A 14,929-nucleotide genomic window follows, 5' to 3' on the forward strand; every position below is an offset into this window, starting at 1 on the left:
CCTAAGCCAGAGAAGTAACCATTGTTTTACTTCTTTGGTGATTCATCTTTCAAGTTTTAACACACATATCTTCACAATAGTGCCATTAAAATGTTGACTTGGCCATTTTCTAACGCATTTAAAAATAAGTGAACTTATCGCTACTAAAATCTTTGTGCATTTTGGCCTGTTACTCAACCATTAATACATTTTATATCACTGTATTATTTAATTTTTTTTATAAATAGTGTAAAAAAAGCAATACAAAACATTTTGCTTTTGCTTAATAACAATTTCTATTTTTTACGTGATTATTATTATAAAATGTGTCTGTCGTTTTCCATTTTAAATTAACAATGATTTTTAACTTGGAAAAAACAGTGTATAAACTAACTTTCAAAATGCTACTGTTAAGTTAATTATTGCTTGTATTTTATAAAGTCTGTCCAGTGGGAAAGTATGGGAAAATTATTATGTTTTGTTTTCATCCACCCTCACCAAAAACACTTTGTATTTCTTTTTGATTAGTTGCAGACTAATATCTGCACTACAGCGAAAAAAACAAGAAGTAGTATATGATAGCCCAATTGTGCGCATACGCACTTAAATAAAATGAGTAATCTTTTAGTTTAGTTATGTATGACTTTTTTTTATTGTTCAAAGTGTTATAACACATGGGCTGAAAAGTACCTGGCGTCACAAAGAAAACGCATTTTTTTGTGTTTAAAATTGCCGTTATTCATCAACATAATTTCCATCAAGAGCCGTACAACCATTCCAGCGCCGCTCTAACATTTCAATGCCACTTTTGTAGAACGATTTATCTTTTGCCTCAAAATAGGCATTTAGACATCCACTGCGTTCTGCATCATCGGTATCTCTACGGCCGCATTCGAAGTCAGCAAACCAACGTTTTATTGTGGTTATGGAGGATGGACGTTTTGATGGAGCGGAGTCCTTATAACAGTTTTCAAGCCATTGCTTCGCTTGAACGGTATTTTCTCATCAAGAAGAATGGTAAAACTAAAGCACGAAATTGTTTTTGATCCATTGTTTTGAAAATAACAAGAGTAGTGTCGCTCTTAGTACAATAACTAAAACTTATAAGTAGATTATCATGAAATTTTAACAGCTTTTTTTTTTGAATGTTAGTACTATCTGAAAAAGCGGTGAATGCAATAAAACTTGCGCCATCTATATGTTAGACCCGGGACTTTTCAGCCCATGTGTTATATTTTGTGGAGGACTATATTTAGTTAACGATATTCTTGACGGTATTATTTAAACTGTTCTTTGGGATGTAATTTATCATAATGCGATTACAATTATTAATATTTTAGGACAAGTAATGGAATTCAAAATTGAAAAACTTAACTCAAAGTAGAATCGAACTTTTTTAATTTCGTTTTGTTTTAATACCTATTGTGTTTCTTAAATTTGCTTATGTGTTATTTATTCATTAAACAACTTAAAATAATGTTGGTAAAATGAAAAATATAAAATAAAGTTAATGTCAAATATTATATATTTGGATGTCGAAGTAATAGCATTGACGTATTACCTTAATATTTGGTTTTTGAAAATAGTATGTTTTTTTGTCATTTTAATTTTAATTTTAATTTACCAAATGTTTACAACTAATAAGTAAGTAAAAAAAAGTCACATAATTGGCATATAATAAACACAGATGTAGATTGTCGAAATGTGCATGCGCATAACGAGCCAATCACATGCTACATCCTGTTTATTTTCTTGTAGTCTAAGAATAGGCGTCGTTATTGATATGGATGTCAAACGCGTAGGAGAACCTCGATATTTCTTTGCAACAGCCCTAGTTTTCCAGAGAATTATTATACAAGAACCCTAGGATTTAATATTAATATTTTCTTAAAAAAAATTACAACCCGAGTATTTGGGATTCACAGCTCGATATTCAATATTAAAACTATCGACATTTTTCTGCCTCCCTAGTTACTGAATATTACGTCATTTAGTCTATTCCTAGGACTACCATCTAACCAACATTCTGTCAGATCAAATTTTTCTTAAAAGGTAATGATTTTCCTTTAATGCTTGTATTAAGTTAATGTTGCAAGAATTGAAATGTAATTGTCAGGTTAGGAATTCCAAAAGTGACTGGATATTGTGGAGAATTCCGTAAATCTGCAACAAACATACTATCTTTCGTTGAAAAAGGAGACGATTTATTGAGTGCAGAGTTCGTTTTATATTCAATAAAACGGGCTCCATTCCATCCATTCACTATTTTAGAAAGTTAACACTGTAGGAATATGACTAACCTTCTCGATGGACACTCTGTATTATTTTCAGTGTATGGGCTTACTAAATATTCTTATTTTTGTAGTAACACCACAACAACTATATTTTCTCTGTACTAAAAATCACTGTTAAATAACTGAACTGGACGATCATTTCTAAGTAATAATAATCCAAAATAAATGCATGAATTTTAGTACAAGGTGTTTCACGTTTCAAAATTTTGTCGTTAAAATGTGTAGTTAAATTGAGAAAATGGGCAAGCAACAAAAACGCCATTATGTATTGACTAACCCATTCTTCAACTTGTCTATACAAGAAAACAAATTAAAATTTTACTTTTACTTGAGACAGTTTTCCCGAGAAGCATTATGACCCGGAGGAGTACTATCCATGGTCAGTAGAACTCAATTTTTATGTATATTTAAGTAAAAAAAAAAATATGTGGGAATAGTTTTGCCTTTTCTGCTTATGCCGCTACGTATTTATCTCTTAGTTGTAGTAGAACGCTTTCCGCTTTATTTGGCTTTAGAAATCTAAACCGATTGGCTCGAAATACCTAACCGAAAAGAAAAAATATATTGGGATATCAAAATTATTTAATATGTGGTAAGACTCTTCTGTATTTCCGCTCCTTATACGTATTTTGGTGACTAAATTGGATGTTTGCTTGACACAAATTAACATTTTGATTCGGATTGCACACGATATTTTTTCTTGCAATATAACAATTTCGAATTTGTTTATTGGCTATTTATTTTTGTATATGGACGATGTTAGAATCGTAGAATAAATTTGATATTTCAAAAAATGTAGCTTTGTCGCTGGCGTCATTCTTCGGGAGAGAATACCGGCATTCGAACGTATGCTGTGGAGGGCATGTAGAGGCAACGTATTCTTGCGACAAGCCGAAATCGAAACACCCTTAGAGGATCCATCAACGGTAAGTCTTTGATTTCAAAGTTGATCTCACTCTTTTAAACTTTAAATTAATCTATTAAGTGTTGGAAATAATTAATAACGTTTTGCACATATAGTTCTTCCAATAAAACAGCCAATGCACGTCATGAAAAATTATGGCGTCAACACGTCGCAATGTTGCCCCATCAAATTTGACTTTATATATGTAAATAAAATAATGGGACAAAAATGTTATCAAATACAATTTATTTTAACATTATGGTACATCTAGTGAAAATATTATTGAAAGACGAAAAAACTACAGTTAATTATACAATCACAATAGTTTGTAAGTTAATTTTTCCACTCCATCTATAAGGTAGAGTTCCAGGCACATTTTTTATGTAGTGGTAACTCCTAGAGAGTTAGTACTAATCACTCCACATACATTCTAACAAAATGTTCATGTATATTTTCAACAATTACACACTTGTTTTATACTCTACAATAAAAGGTTCTACAGTTATCCTATATTAACTATATACACACCTTTAATTGTTTCCACTCTCATCACCTTTGATTGGTCATTGTCAACATTGGATCATAATCCCACATTCCGAAAGTTTCTGTAATCACTGTAACTTTCTGAGTCACTGTTCAAGTCAATAACTAAACTGTTAATTTTCAATACATCTAACACTTGATCATAATTCCGCCAACACACAATTTGTCAACTTCTTCTGGTGTTTAATGAGCCACCCAGGTGTTATTATAGGTAATGTTTATCCCGCATATCCAAATAGTTCTTGTATGGTGCATTGTCCATAACAATGACTGATAGTTATCCTAACTAACCTTTTTCCATCAACTTTTGTTGTCTTGAGACAAGTTGAAAATACCAATTATTTACTATTGAAAAAAATTACAAATATGTAGTTTTTCTAGGTATTTCCCCTCACTAGTTACGCATTTTGTTCATCTTTCCGGAAGTTTTTTGATGCCGGCATCGAAGAATTCTTTGGGCAACTCGGACAACCATGCACGAACTCTCTACCTCGTCGTCGGTATTGATTCTTTGACCTCCGAGGGCTTCTTTCAGTGGTCCAAACGTGTGGTAGTCGCAGGGTGATACACCCGGATTGTAGGGGAGGTGTTTCAGTACCTTTCACCCTAATTCTGATATTGTATCCGATATATATTGAGCGTGAGATGCGCGTTATCCTGGAAAAGAATCGCATTTCTTGCTGGAATGCACCTCCGTTTTGAGCAATAAGCAGGTTTCAAGTGTGTTTTCAGAAGGTTAGAGTAGTATGCAGCATTAGTGGTACGTTGGGTGCGCAGGAAATCGACGGACAACACACCCCGCCGGTCCCAGAACACTATACACAGAACGTTACCCGCGGACGTGGTTGTCTTGGCTTTGGCTGGCGCCCCTTCCTCCTTCTTCCTCCACTCTTTAGACGACATCTTGCTTTCCAGAGTGTAATAGTGTACCCATGCCTCGTCTGTAGTGAAGATTCGCGTTAGAAAACCGTCCCCCTCCGCCTCGTATCGCGTCAAGAAAGTTTCAATTGCCTAAATTTTTGCATTTTAGGAACCCATCGCGCCGTTATTATGTTACTCTACACTACCAATACTAATGCCGAGTTCAGCCGAAATGTCTCGAACATTCATCCTATGGTCCTCCAAAATGAGTTATTCTGCTCGGGGCCATCCTTGAATGCATTGGCCCATTTAAACACGACAACTATACTCAGTACCGAACTGATTTCACAAACGCAGAAAAATATCCGTCTTTTTAACGCCTTCCCACACTAAAAAACAAATGACAATGCGTTGCGCTACGGTGGTCGGCACTTGACGTTCACTCATGGTCGTAGCACGCGCGTGAAACATGCACTCCCAAGGAAAACTATGCCAAACTGTTCGTAAGGATCCCATCTATAACATACTCAAGCCACGACCTTCAAAGCATACATGTGCGCCATCTACAGCGTTTGTCTCCATCATATTTGAACCACCCTCGTATTAATGTTAAGTGCAGCTGCAACATGCTAAAAAATATTTACAATAAAATTGCAGCAACTTAATATTTAGCAGTACCAAAACTTACCTCTCTAAAGTATTTTACTTATTTACCATTATTATGATTTTTATATATTGTTTCCGTTACATATTCCAACGCATCTGACAGCATTTTATCAATTTTTAATTAAGGTAGAATAAGAAGAAAAAAACCGCTTGGACGAATTTTACATTTTTAGAAACTGAATTTGACACTAAATGGCTCATTCTAATTCTCAAAAATTAAAAATAAAACTAAAATTATGTATCCCTTTTTATGTGAAAAATTTGGAAATATAGTAGCTATTAATGGGAAAAGTTTTAATATTTTTTAAAACACTACGAATTAATTCCAACACCTAATATGTCTATATAATGGTAAGAATATACCTTGACTAATATATTAAAACATTTATCAATATTGCAATAATTTGCCTATTTTCAAGTTACTTGCCATATAAGATTAATGAAATTTCGTAAATTTATTAATGTATTAACTATTTTTTTAGGGAGATCAAGTATACAAATCGGTGTTTATTATCTTCTTCCAAGGTGACCAACTCAAAACTAGAGTAAAGAAAATTTGTGAAGGTTTCAGAGCTACCCTATACCCCTGCCCTGAAGCTCCTACGGACCGCAGAGAAATGGCAATGGGCGTTATGACACGTATAGAAGATCTTAACACTGTATGCAGGAACTAAATTATCTTTAACAGAAATGTAAATGTATTATGTTTAGGTTTTGGGACAAACTCAAGATCACAGACATAGAGTGCTAGTAGCAGCTGCAAAGAATATCAAAAATTGGTTTGTTAAAGTGCGAAAAATCAAAGCCATTTATCACACTTTGAATCTATTCAACTTGGACGTCACTCAAAAATGTTTGATTGCTGAATGCTGGGTCCCTGTGTTAGACCTTGAGAATATCCAGTTGGCTTTACGAAGAGGCACAGTAAGTATGCAATTATTGTGAGAATAAAAATTGGAATCAAAAATGATTTTTAAATAAGTTAGTCCAAAATATCATATCGAGAGCTACAAAAAGATTGGATCATTCCCATATGAACTAATTTGTCTATATAAAATTATTCGAAAAAAAATTCAATAAAATTGTCTATATTATTGCAATTTACTAGAATATTAAATTAGAAAACACTATATTCTAAATTATTTTCGGATTAAGTTAGAACTTTACTAAAATAAAATATAATCTTGTAAATCATTTCAGGAGAGAAGCGGTAGTTCTGTCCCACCAATCCTGAATCGCATGGACACCCCTGAAGACCCTCCTACTTACAACCACACTAATAAATTCACATCTGCTTTCCAAGTATTATATGATTCTTATGGCATTGCTTCCTATAGGGAGATGAATCCCACGCCATATACCATTATCACTTTCCCATTCCTTTTCGCTATCATGTTTGGCGATCTCGGACACGGTTCCCTGATGACAATCTTTGCCGCCTGGATGGTTTTAAAAGAAAAACCGTTAGCAGCGAAAAAATCCGATAATGAGGTATGTACACTTTATATTTGTTGTTATAAAGTATATTTCGTTTTACCTATAACAGGTCAATTAAAAAGTCCCCGGCCTGACACATAGATGACGCTACTAGAATTAAATCCATATGTTTTTAGTTAGTCCTAACCCTCAAAAGATGCGTGTATAAATTTGACGCCTATCGGATTATTAGTTTGTGAATTATAGCATTTTGAATGAAGCAACTTTTGTGAATGTGACTTAAAATGCATAAAAAGGAATTTCGCGCGTTGGTAAAATATTGCTTTTTGAAGGGAAAAAATACACTTGAATCAAAAACTTGGCTTAATGCTGAGTTTCCGGACACTCTCCCAGGAAAATCAACCATCAAGGATTGATATGCTAAGTTTAGACATGGTCAAATGAGCACCGAATACGGTGAACGCAGTGGACGCCCAAAAGAGGTTGTTACGAAAACATTAAAAAATCCACAAAATGATTTTGAATGACCGTAAATTGAAATTAAATGATATAGCAGACACTCTAAAGATATCAACTGAACGTGTACATCATATCATTTACGAATATTTGGGTATGAGAAAGCTCTGTGCAAAATGGGTGCCGTGTGAGCTCACTTTTGACCAAAAACAACGACGAGTTGATGATTCGGAGCAGTGTTTGAAGACGATCAAGCGCAACAAACCCGAGTTTTTGCGTCGATATGTGACAATGGATGAAACATGACTCCATCATTTCACTCCGAAGTCCAATCGACAGTCATCCGAGTGGACTGCACACGATGAACCTGCTCCAAAGCGTGAGAAAACACAACAGTCGACTGACACGGTTATGGCGTCTGTATTTTGGGATGCGCATGGAATAATTTTCATTGACTACCTTGAAAAAGGAAGGAAATCGCCGAAAAACAGTCGAATTTGAAGAAAAAGAAAGTGCTGCTTCACCAAGACAATGCACCGTGTCAAAAATCCATGAATTGGGCTTCGAATTGCTTCCTCATCCACCGTATTCTCCAGATCTGGCCCTCAGCGACTATTGCCTGTTCTCAGATCTCAAAAGAATGCTCGCTGCGAAACGCGAAACTGAAGCCTATTTTGAAACAAAGGACAAATACTACAAAAATGGTATCGAAAAGTTGAAGAGTCGCTATAATCAGTGTATCACGCTTGAAGGGCATTACGTTGAATAAAAAAAACTAATTTTTCCAAAAAAATAGTAAGTGAAGGTGCAAATAAAATAGTGGTAGGCCGGCGACTTTGCAATTGACCTATGTATATGACCTAAGAAATCAGAGGGCCTAATTATTGAAACAAGATAAGTAAGTTTAAGCTATATGTAAAAAATGCGCAAAAATGTTGGAATACAAGATTCAATGAAGTTATGAAGAAATTACAATTTAAGATAGATTATGACTACTTGTGCACAAAAGATAACGGTACTTACTGATAAGTAATTTTATAAAGTTCATAAAAGTTATAAAGAATTTAAAATTAGAAAAATAACAGAATTAGAACGCTTTCTTGGAATAAAAATAGTAAAGACATAAGAAGGATACAGATTCATCAAAAATCAACGCATCATTCAACAACTGGTCAAGAAATTTACCGTGGAAGAAAGCAAGAGAAGAGCAACACCGACAGAAGTTAATTCTATCATCCACAAAACGAATAAATAATTAAAAGCGTACCGTATAGGAGATTAATATGTAGTTTTGTGTACTTTTAGATAGTTAGAACAGATATTGCATATAGTACTTGAGATCTAAACATATGGAAAGCTAAAAAAATACTTGGACCCAAGGACCATTGATTAATGTACATGTAAGATGATAGTAGACTTGAAAGAATAAGTGATTCGCACCGGAGTGGTGACCATTTAACTAAGAACGTTTTAGTGGATTCATATAGCTTCATAAAACCAACCCAATGGTATGGAAATAATTCATTGGAAATCAAATACATATCTGCAAGTTTGGAAGCTCAGGAACAGACCAATTAAATGATAATTCTATGATTAAAATATTCAGACACAAAGAAACACAAAAGAAACGGCATCACCCTTGAAGGGAATAATGTTGAATAAAAAAAACTAATTTTACCAAAAAAATGTGTTTTACTATGGTAGGCCGGGGACTTTTCAATTGACCTGTTATATATATGAATTCATAAAATATATAAATATTCATGCTATTGACGTTTATTTTAGATATGGAATATATTCTTTGGCGGACGTTACATCATATTGCTTATGGGTCTCTTTTCAATGTATACTGGCTTAATATACAATGACGTTTTTGGCAAATCACTTAATGTATTTGGAACGAGTTGGGCAGTTAATCTAAACAAAAGTTTCGTTGAAAATCTCAAGGAACCTTACATGTTAGATCCAGCTAAATCAGATTATATAGGTATTATTTCACATCAACTATTATAAAATGACATTAGTGTAATCCTCCAATTTTAGGATATCCGTATCCCTTCGGAATGGATCCAGTATGGCAGTTGGCAAAAAATAAAATTATTTTCCACAATTCCTTTAAAATGAAAATTTCGATCATTTTAGGAGTAACTCATATGTTGTTTGGTGTTGCTATTAGCCTGTTCAACAACTTGTAAGTATGATATTCTAACAGTGGTAGTAGTAGTAGATACTCTAACAGTATAGCTATTTTTATACACCCTATAATCATTTATTATAGTAATTTATTTAAAAAAATATAGGATTTTTCAATAAGGGTCGGTTTATATTGAATGAACGAAAAAAACTGTCCCAGATGTTCAAAGTGGCGCAAATCCAAGCCATCCAGTTTTTAATAATTCTATCGCATAGATCGCACGATCATGTCTGATTTTGAACGACGACTTGGCTTATGTTGGCTTTAAGCAAATCGCGTCATCTCTTCAAAAGGTAACCATAGCCTTAAATTAGTCATGCAGAATATCCATGGCATCCACTATGTGAGACATAGCCTAACGCTCAGCATTTAAGGTGGCACTGCCGGTTGAAAATCCGCACTAAATAACTTTTTATGGATGTAGTTTGGCGTAATTCCAAATGGCATGCATTCAATTCACCCAAAACTGGATCCTAACAATCGCTCATTCTAATAATAAGTTTTCAACGAATTGTTTGCCAGACGTACTGTTCAATCGTGTAAGTTGCCATGGCACTTTTAGAAGAGTGGCGGAGAAAAGCAACACATGGACTGAAAGTCCTGGGCCTAACACATATATGGCGCTAATTTTATTGCCTTCGCGGCTTTTTCAGTTAGTACTAACTTTTAGAAGAAAGCTGTTAAAATTTCATGATATTCTACTCATAATTTTGTTAATTATTGTGCTAAAAGTGACTGCATGAAAGCATTTGTTATGTCAAAAAAAGTGTTGAAAAGTGTTATCCAGGAGTCCGCTCTATCAAAAACAAAAATAAAACGTCATGCTGACTTATATAGTCGTAGAGACACTGATGATGTAGAACGCAGTGGACGTCCAAATAACATGGTAACACCAGAAAACATCAAAAAATTCACAAAATCGTTCTGAATGATCAAAAAGTGAAGTTGCATGAGTTGGCTAACATCGTAAAGATATCAAAAGAACTTGGTTTTATATCGCATGAACGTTTGACTGTGAGAAAGCTATGTTCAAAGTAAGTGCCGTGTTTGCTCACTGTTGACCAAAAACAAGAACGTGTTGATTATTCTGAGTAGTGTTGATGAATAATAAAGCCAATTTTGAATAAAAAAAACCGCGTTTTCTTTGTTAACGTTAACGTTGTATATAAAACAAAACTTATTTAACTAATATTGTTGTACTATCTATTAATAATATTTCCAGATACTTCAAAAATAAACTGGGCATCATATGCGAATTTATCCCTCAAGTAATTTTCTTGGTATTCCTGTTTTTCTACATGGTAATTCTCATGTTCATTAAATGGATCAAGTACTACGCGAATTGTAAGGTTTAAGAGTACATTTTCATAAGTACTTATTAATGATTTCCTGAAATTCTAGTTGATGATAAAACCCGGGGCTCCAGTTGTGCACCCTCTGTGCTGATAACATTCATTAACATGGTTCTTAGCAAAGATACGCCATATGTAAAGGAATGCGAAACTCCAAATATGTATGCTGGTCAGGATGCTATACAAAAGTTTTTGCTAACGTGCGCTTTCATCTGTATCCCCTGGATCCTGTTAGCCAAACCCATCATGATTATGAGAAGCAGGAAGGCTGCCAATCAATATTCCGTAAGCTTAAGACATATTCAATCAACATACATTTTAATTTATATGCTGTATTTTTAGGTAACCCATAATCAATTGAATTCAGCTACTGAAAATGGTGATGCTGAACAACCAATGCATAACAATACATCTCAACCACCACCTGCCGCGCATGGAGGTGGTCATGATGAAGAACCTATGAGTGAAATTTTTATCCACCAAGGTATTCACACCATTGAATATGTGTTGGGATCTGTCTCCCACACAGCATCATATCTTCGTTTGTGGGCGCTTTCTTTAGCTCACTCTCGTAAGTATACACATCATATACTGAATATCTGTTGGTTAATATTTTGATTTTATTTCCAGAACTCTCAGAAGTGTTATGGAGTATGGTTTTGAATAAGGGTTTAACAGTAGATGGATGGTCTGGAGGCATTGCTTTATATATAATCTTTACCATTTGGGCCTCTCTAACTGTTTCTATTCTAGTCCTTATGGAAGGTTTATCTGCTTTCTTGCATACTCTCCGTCTGCACTGGTAAGTGATGATTTTTTCAGCATAATAACCTTTGATTCGATACTTACTTTTTTTAGGGTTGAATTTTGTACCAAATTCTACTCTGGAAACGGATACGCATTCCAACCTTTCTCATTTGAATTAATTCTCGATTCAGCCTCCCAAAGCAAGGAGGAATAAACTGTTAAATCAGGTACACTTTTATTTTAGGAGTTAATTAAATGATCAAACATTTACGATTAGAGTAATATTGGACTTTTTTATTTTTTACATGTTATTTCAGAATGACATAATCTTTTGTATTGTAGTTCACATACAGCATACGAGCTGTATATTATAAACAGTAACTAATCATAATTTTAATTCTTAATTGTTATTTATAGTATTTAAATTAAGCGCCTGAATGGCATCCTTGAAAAGATTGCAAGTAGCTTATTGAAAATATTAGTGTTCACTGTGCATAATGATCTTTATAATCCATAGTGTAATACTTCTGAAAAACATGTACTATATAAATGTTTAACGCATATACATTGTAGTTTTCTTTCCTATATAGATAGAGAGATTATCTGTATAGTGATCACCCAATTGGTTGAAATTCGTCGATAATTCACTTAGTTATGTTTCGTTATGAAATAAGAAATAATCATGATATATTTTAAAATATATATTGCTAATATAAAATAATTTTAATGAAGCAATTGAAAAAAGAATAAACAGCTCTTATTTGTATTTTTTTGGGGGCAATCCTTTGCCAGTTTTATTTTTTTACATTATTTTTAGATGAGATAACTACTAATACAAAAATGTTTTTCATTGAATTTGAAACTGTTCATTAGTAAAGACTTCCGTGTAATACGGTGTTTTTAACTATAAATTATTTTTTCTTGCTATAAACTTTTACGAATATTTGACCATTACATGGATGTATTCTCATCGCAAAGGAAACTGTTCTTTGGAAATTTTCTTGAAGTGTTTTCAATTTTCTGGGAACTGCAAAACATACTGATATAATATAATTGATGTCTATTTAATTAATTATATAATTGTTCAGTATACAGAGATTTTAATCTGTATTTAGTTTATTTATTGATTTAATAGATAAAATAAGAAATGACTAAGTCAAGTTATGAATGTGATAAAAGTACAAGTACAAGCAAAATATGTCACTTCAAATTTTACTTCTTAAATAAAATGTCAAAAGTTATGGCTGGAGAAATTCAATAAAAATCAAAATATTTTAAGATGTTCTACACAACAATCATATTTATTACTAATAGCCACTATTAAAGATTTATAAAACTGTTTGTATGCAGGACTCAATAATGAACTCAAAAATAAACAGAAGTGAGATTAATTCTTGTTACAGGGAAATAGGTAAGCAATTTTAATTTTTTAGAAGATTTATGCTTATATTTGTTATAAGCTATACAACAATATTGAAAGTAATTTTGTTTCAACCTCATAGAAACCACTACAAATCAATTTCATTTCAACAAGTGGCCATATATGCATTAATGATATTTCAGTAGTTGGAATGTTTGTCAGGATGACAAATTATATCATGTAGTTGATTTAAATCATAAAATTAAGAATTAACAATAAAACAGGAGAGTTTGTGTTTATTACAAGACAATTATTTGTTCTTAATAATCTCTCTTTCATTTAACTTAATCAATATCACATTTTAATGTTATATACCAATAATTTCTCCTTCGAAATATCTTTATTAAATTATAGATACACACTTAATAAAGCTGAAGTCACTTTAACCATAGATCAATATATAAATAACATTGAAAGTTATTGTTCTTGGTAATAATTGACTTTTTTGGCCTTGCTGATATTCAGATATGTATATATAATTAACATTCAATTAAATATTAAATTTGGCTTATTCATTTTTAGTTACCTATGTCTCCTCGTGACTTTTGACTACTCTAATCTCGACCTGTCATTTTATACAAACTTAATTTTTGCTATGGAAATACACCATTACCGGTAAGAACAGTTGGCTACTAAGAAATAATTAGATTACTGTTACGACGCAAATTTATTATGAATGGTTGGAACAGCCCTAATGTAAAATGTAAATTAAGCTAATTGTAAAATTCTTTCGGTTCTATTGTTAGAGGGTCTAATTTATTAGACCTTTTAACTGAAGTTTTTAATATATATGACATGGAAAAGAATTATGACCTGATAAAAAACATAACGTTCGCAGTATATTTAACGTCTGGTAAATATAGACAGGCAAAAAGATACCAAGTAAAGAGAACAGACGTGTTCAACAAGGATGATTCCCATCGGCTCATTGTCAAGTGTTTAGGATAGCGAGAGTTTAAGTACCGAGGCTAGACGAAACGTGTCGGATGTTAGAGGACTCTTTATGGCGCCTAACCATAAATATATCAAGAAGACGCGAAATCGTGGAATTTTTGGGAATTCCTTAAGAGTCCGAAACGCACATATTTCATCAGCGTGAGAAGTTCCTGGCTGGAAGAGTGTTTCCCACCCCGATATTCTCAGCGAATCGGGGTACAGAAAAGGGTTTCTTGGACCAGCCTTGTCCACCACCACCAAGAACCCTAAGGAGGAGCTTCAGCGATAAAACACTGTGCATCCATAACGAGAAGACATATTCACTTCGCTATGAAGAAAAAGCTCAAGGTCTGCGCAGTCTTTTTAGACCTAACAAAAGCGTTTAACAAAGTTTGGCACGACGGCCTAGTACACAAAGCCATCGAAGAAGGTTTACCTGAAGACCTGATAATTTTACTGCGTTCCTTTTTGTCGGATAGATCCTTTCAAGTAAAGATTGGTAATACACTATCCGGTCCTAAATCAGTCAAAGCAGGAGTCCCCCAAGGTTTCCCATTAGCCTCAGCATTATTCAACCTCTTTATGTCAGATATCCCAATAAAGAAAGATGTTGAAACCGCCCAATACGCGGATGACAGAGCTTTCTTTACCAGTTCCCGTTCTGTAGATACCGCTCAGAGAAAACTTCAAATTCAATTAAATGCCACAGTTCAATGGTTAAATTACTGGAGGTTACAAATCAACCTCCAAAAAAAACCAAGCCATAATCTTTCACAATTAGAGAGACATCCGCGCCTACCAGCTGAGGGTCTCAATTCCGTGGCGACAAAAAGCCACATATCTCGGCCTCATCTTTGACCGTATATTCCTATGGTCATCACAGATAAATTCATCGGGAAACTGACACACCAGACATAAGACGGTTCGTTTTCTCCTTATACAAGAAATTCCATGCAACCTCAGCTCTCTCCAACAATTCTCACATCAGATCTCTGTCAGAGGCGTTCCCAATCAGGTAACCCCGAAGACTATTCCCCCAAAAGTGGTTCTTCATGCCGCCAAAGGTTCTCATACCCCAAAATAAAGCGCCTTCCCGGGCAATCCTCTCTTATAAATTGAGTTAACATCAACAAGGAAACC

At 33.8% G+C, this 14,929-nt stretch overlaps 1 protein-coding gene across 7 annotated transcripts in view; it reads left to right on the top strand.

Moving 5' to 3' along the window:
• Nucleotides 1-11,996, top strand: part of Vha100-1 (V-type ATPase subunit a family protein Vha100-1) — a 30,703-nt gene extending 18,707 nt beyond the window's left edge. For 5 of the 7 annotated variants that reach the window (XM_076394641.1, XM_076394637.1, XM_076394640.1 and 2 more), the window contains 11 exons: nt 3,073-3,199; nt 5,730-5,906; nt 5,959-6,171; nt 6,448-6,738; nt 8,926-9,127; nt 9,184-9,331; nt 10,557-10,678; nt 10,736-10,971; nt 11,029-11,257; nt 11,317-11,488; nt 11,545-11,996. In XM_076394641.1, the coding sequence (XP_076250756.1) occupies nt 3,073-3,199; nt 5,730-5,906; nt 5,959-6,171; nt 6,448-6,738; nt 8,926-9,127; nt 9,184-9,331; nt 10,557-10,678; nt 10,736-10,971; nt 11,029-11,257; nt 11,317-11,488; nt 11,545-11,647 (2,020 nt within the window). In that variant the 3' untranslated portion in view covers nt 11,648-11,996. Of the gene's footprint in view, nt 1-2,610; nt 2,653-3,072; nt 3,200-5,729; nt 5,907-5,958; nt 6,172-6,447; nt 6,739-8,925; nt 9,128-9,183; nt 9,332-10,556; nt 10,679-10,735; nt 10,972-11,028; nt 11,258-11,316; nt 11,489-11,544 lie in introns of all 7 variants that reach the window. The other 2 variants (XM_076394638.1, XM_076394636.1) reach the window with 1 other exon arrangement.
• Nucleotides 11,997-14,929: the final 2,933 nt, after the last annotated feature.

The sequence above is a fragment of the Rhynchophorus ferrugineus genome, unplaced genomic scaffold (genome assembly GCF_030347505.1).
Source record: "Rhynchophorus ferrugineus isolate W39M unplaced genomic scaffold, kcgeb_rfMv2 rfM2, whole genome shotgun sequence".
In the NCBI taxonomy this organism is placed as follows: Eukaryota; Metazoa; Arthropoda; class Insecta; order Coleoptera; family Curculionidae; genus Rhynchophorus; species Rhynchophorus ferrugineus.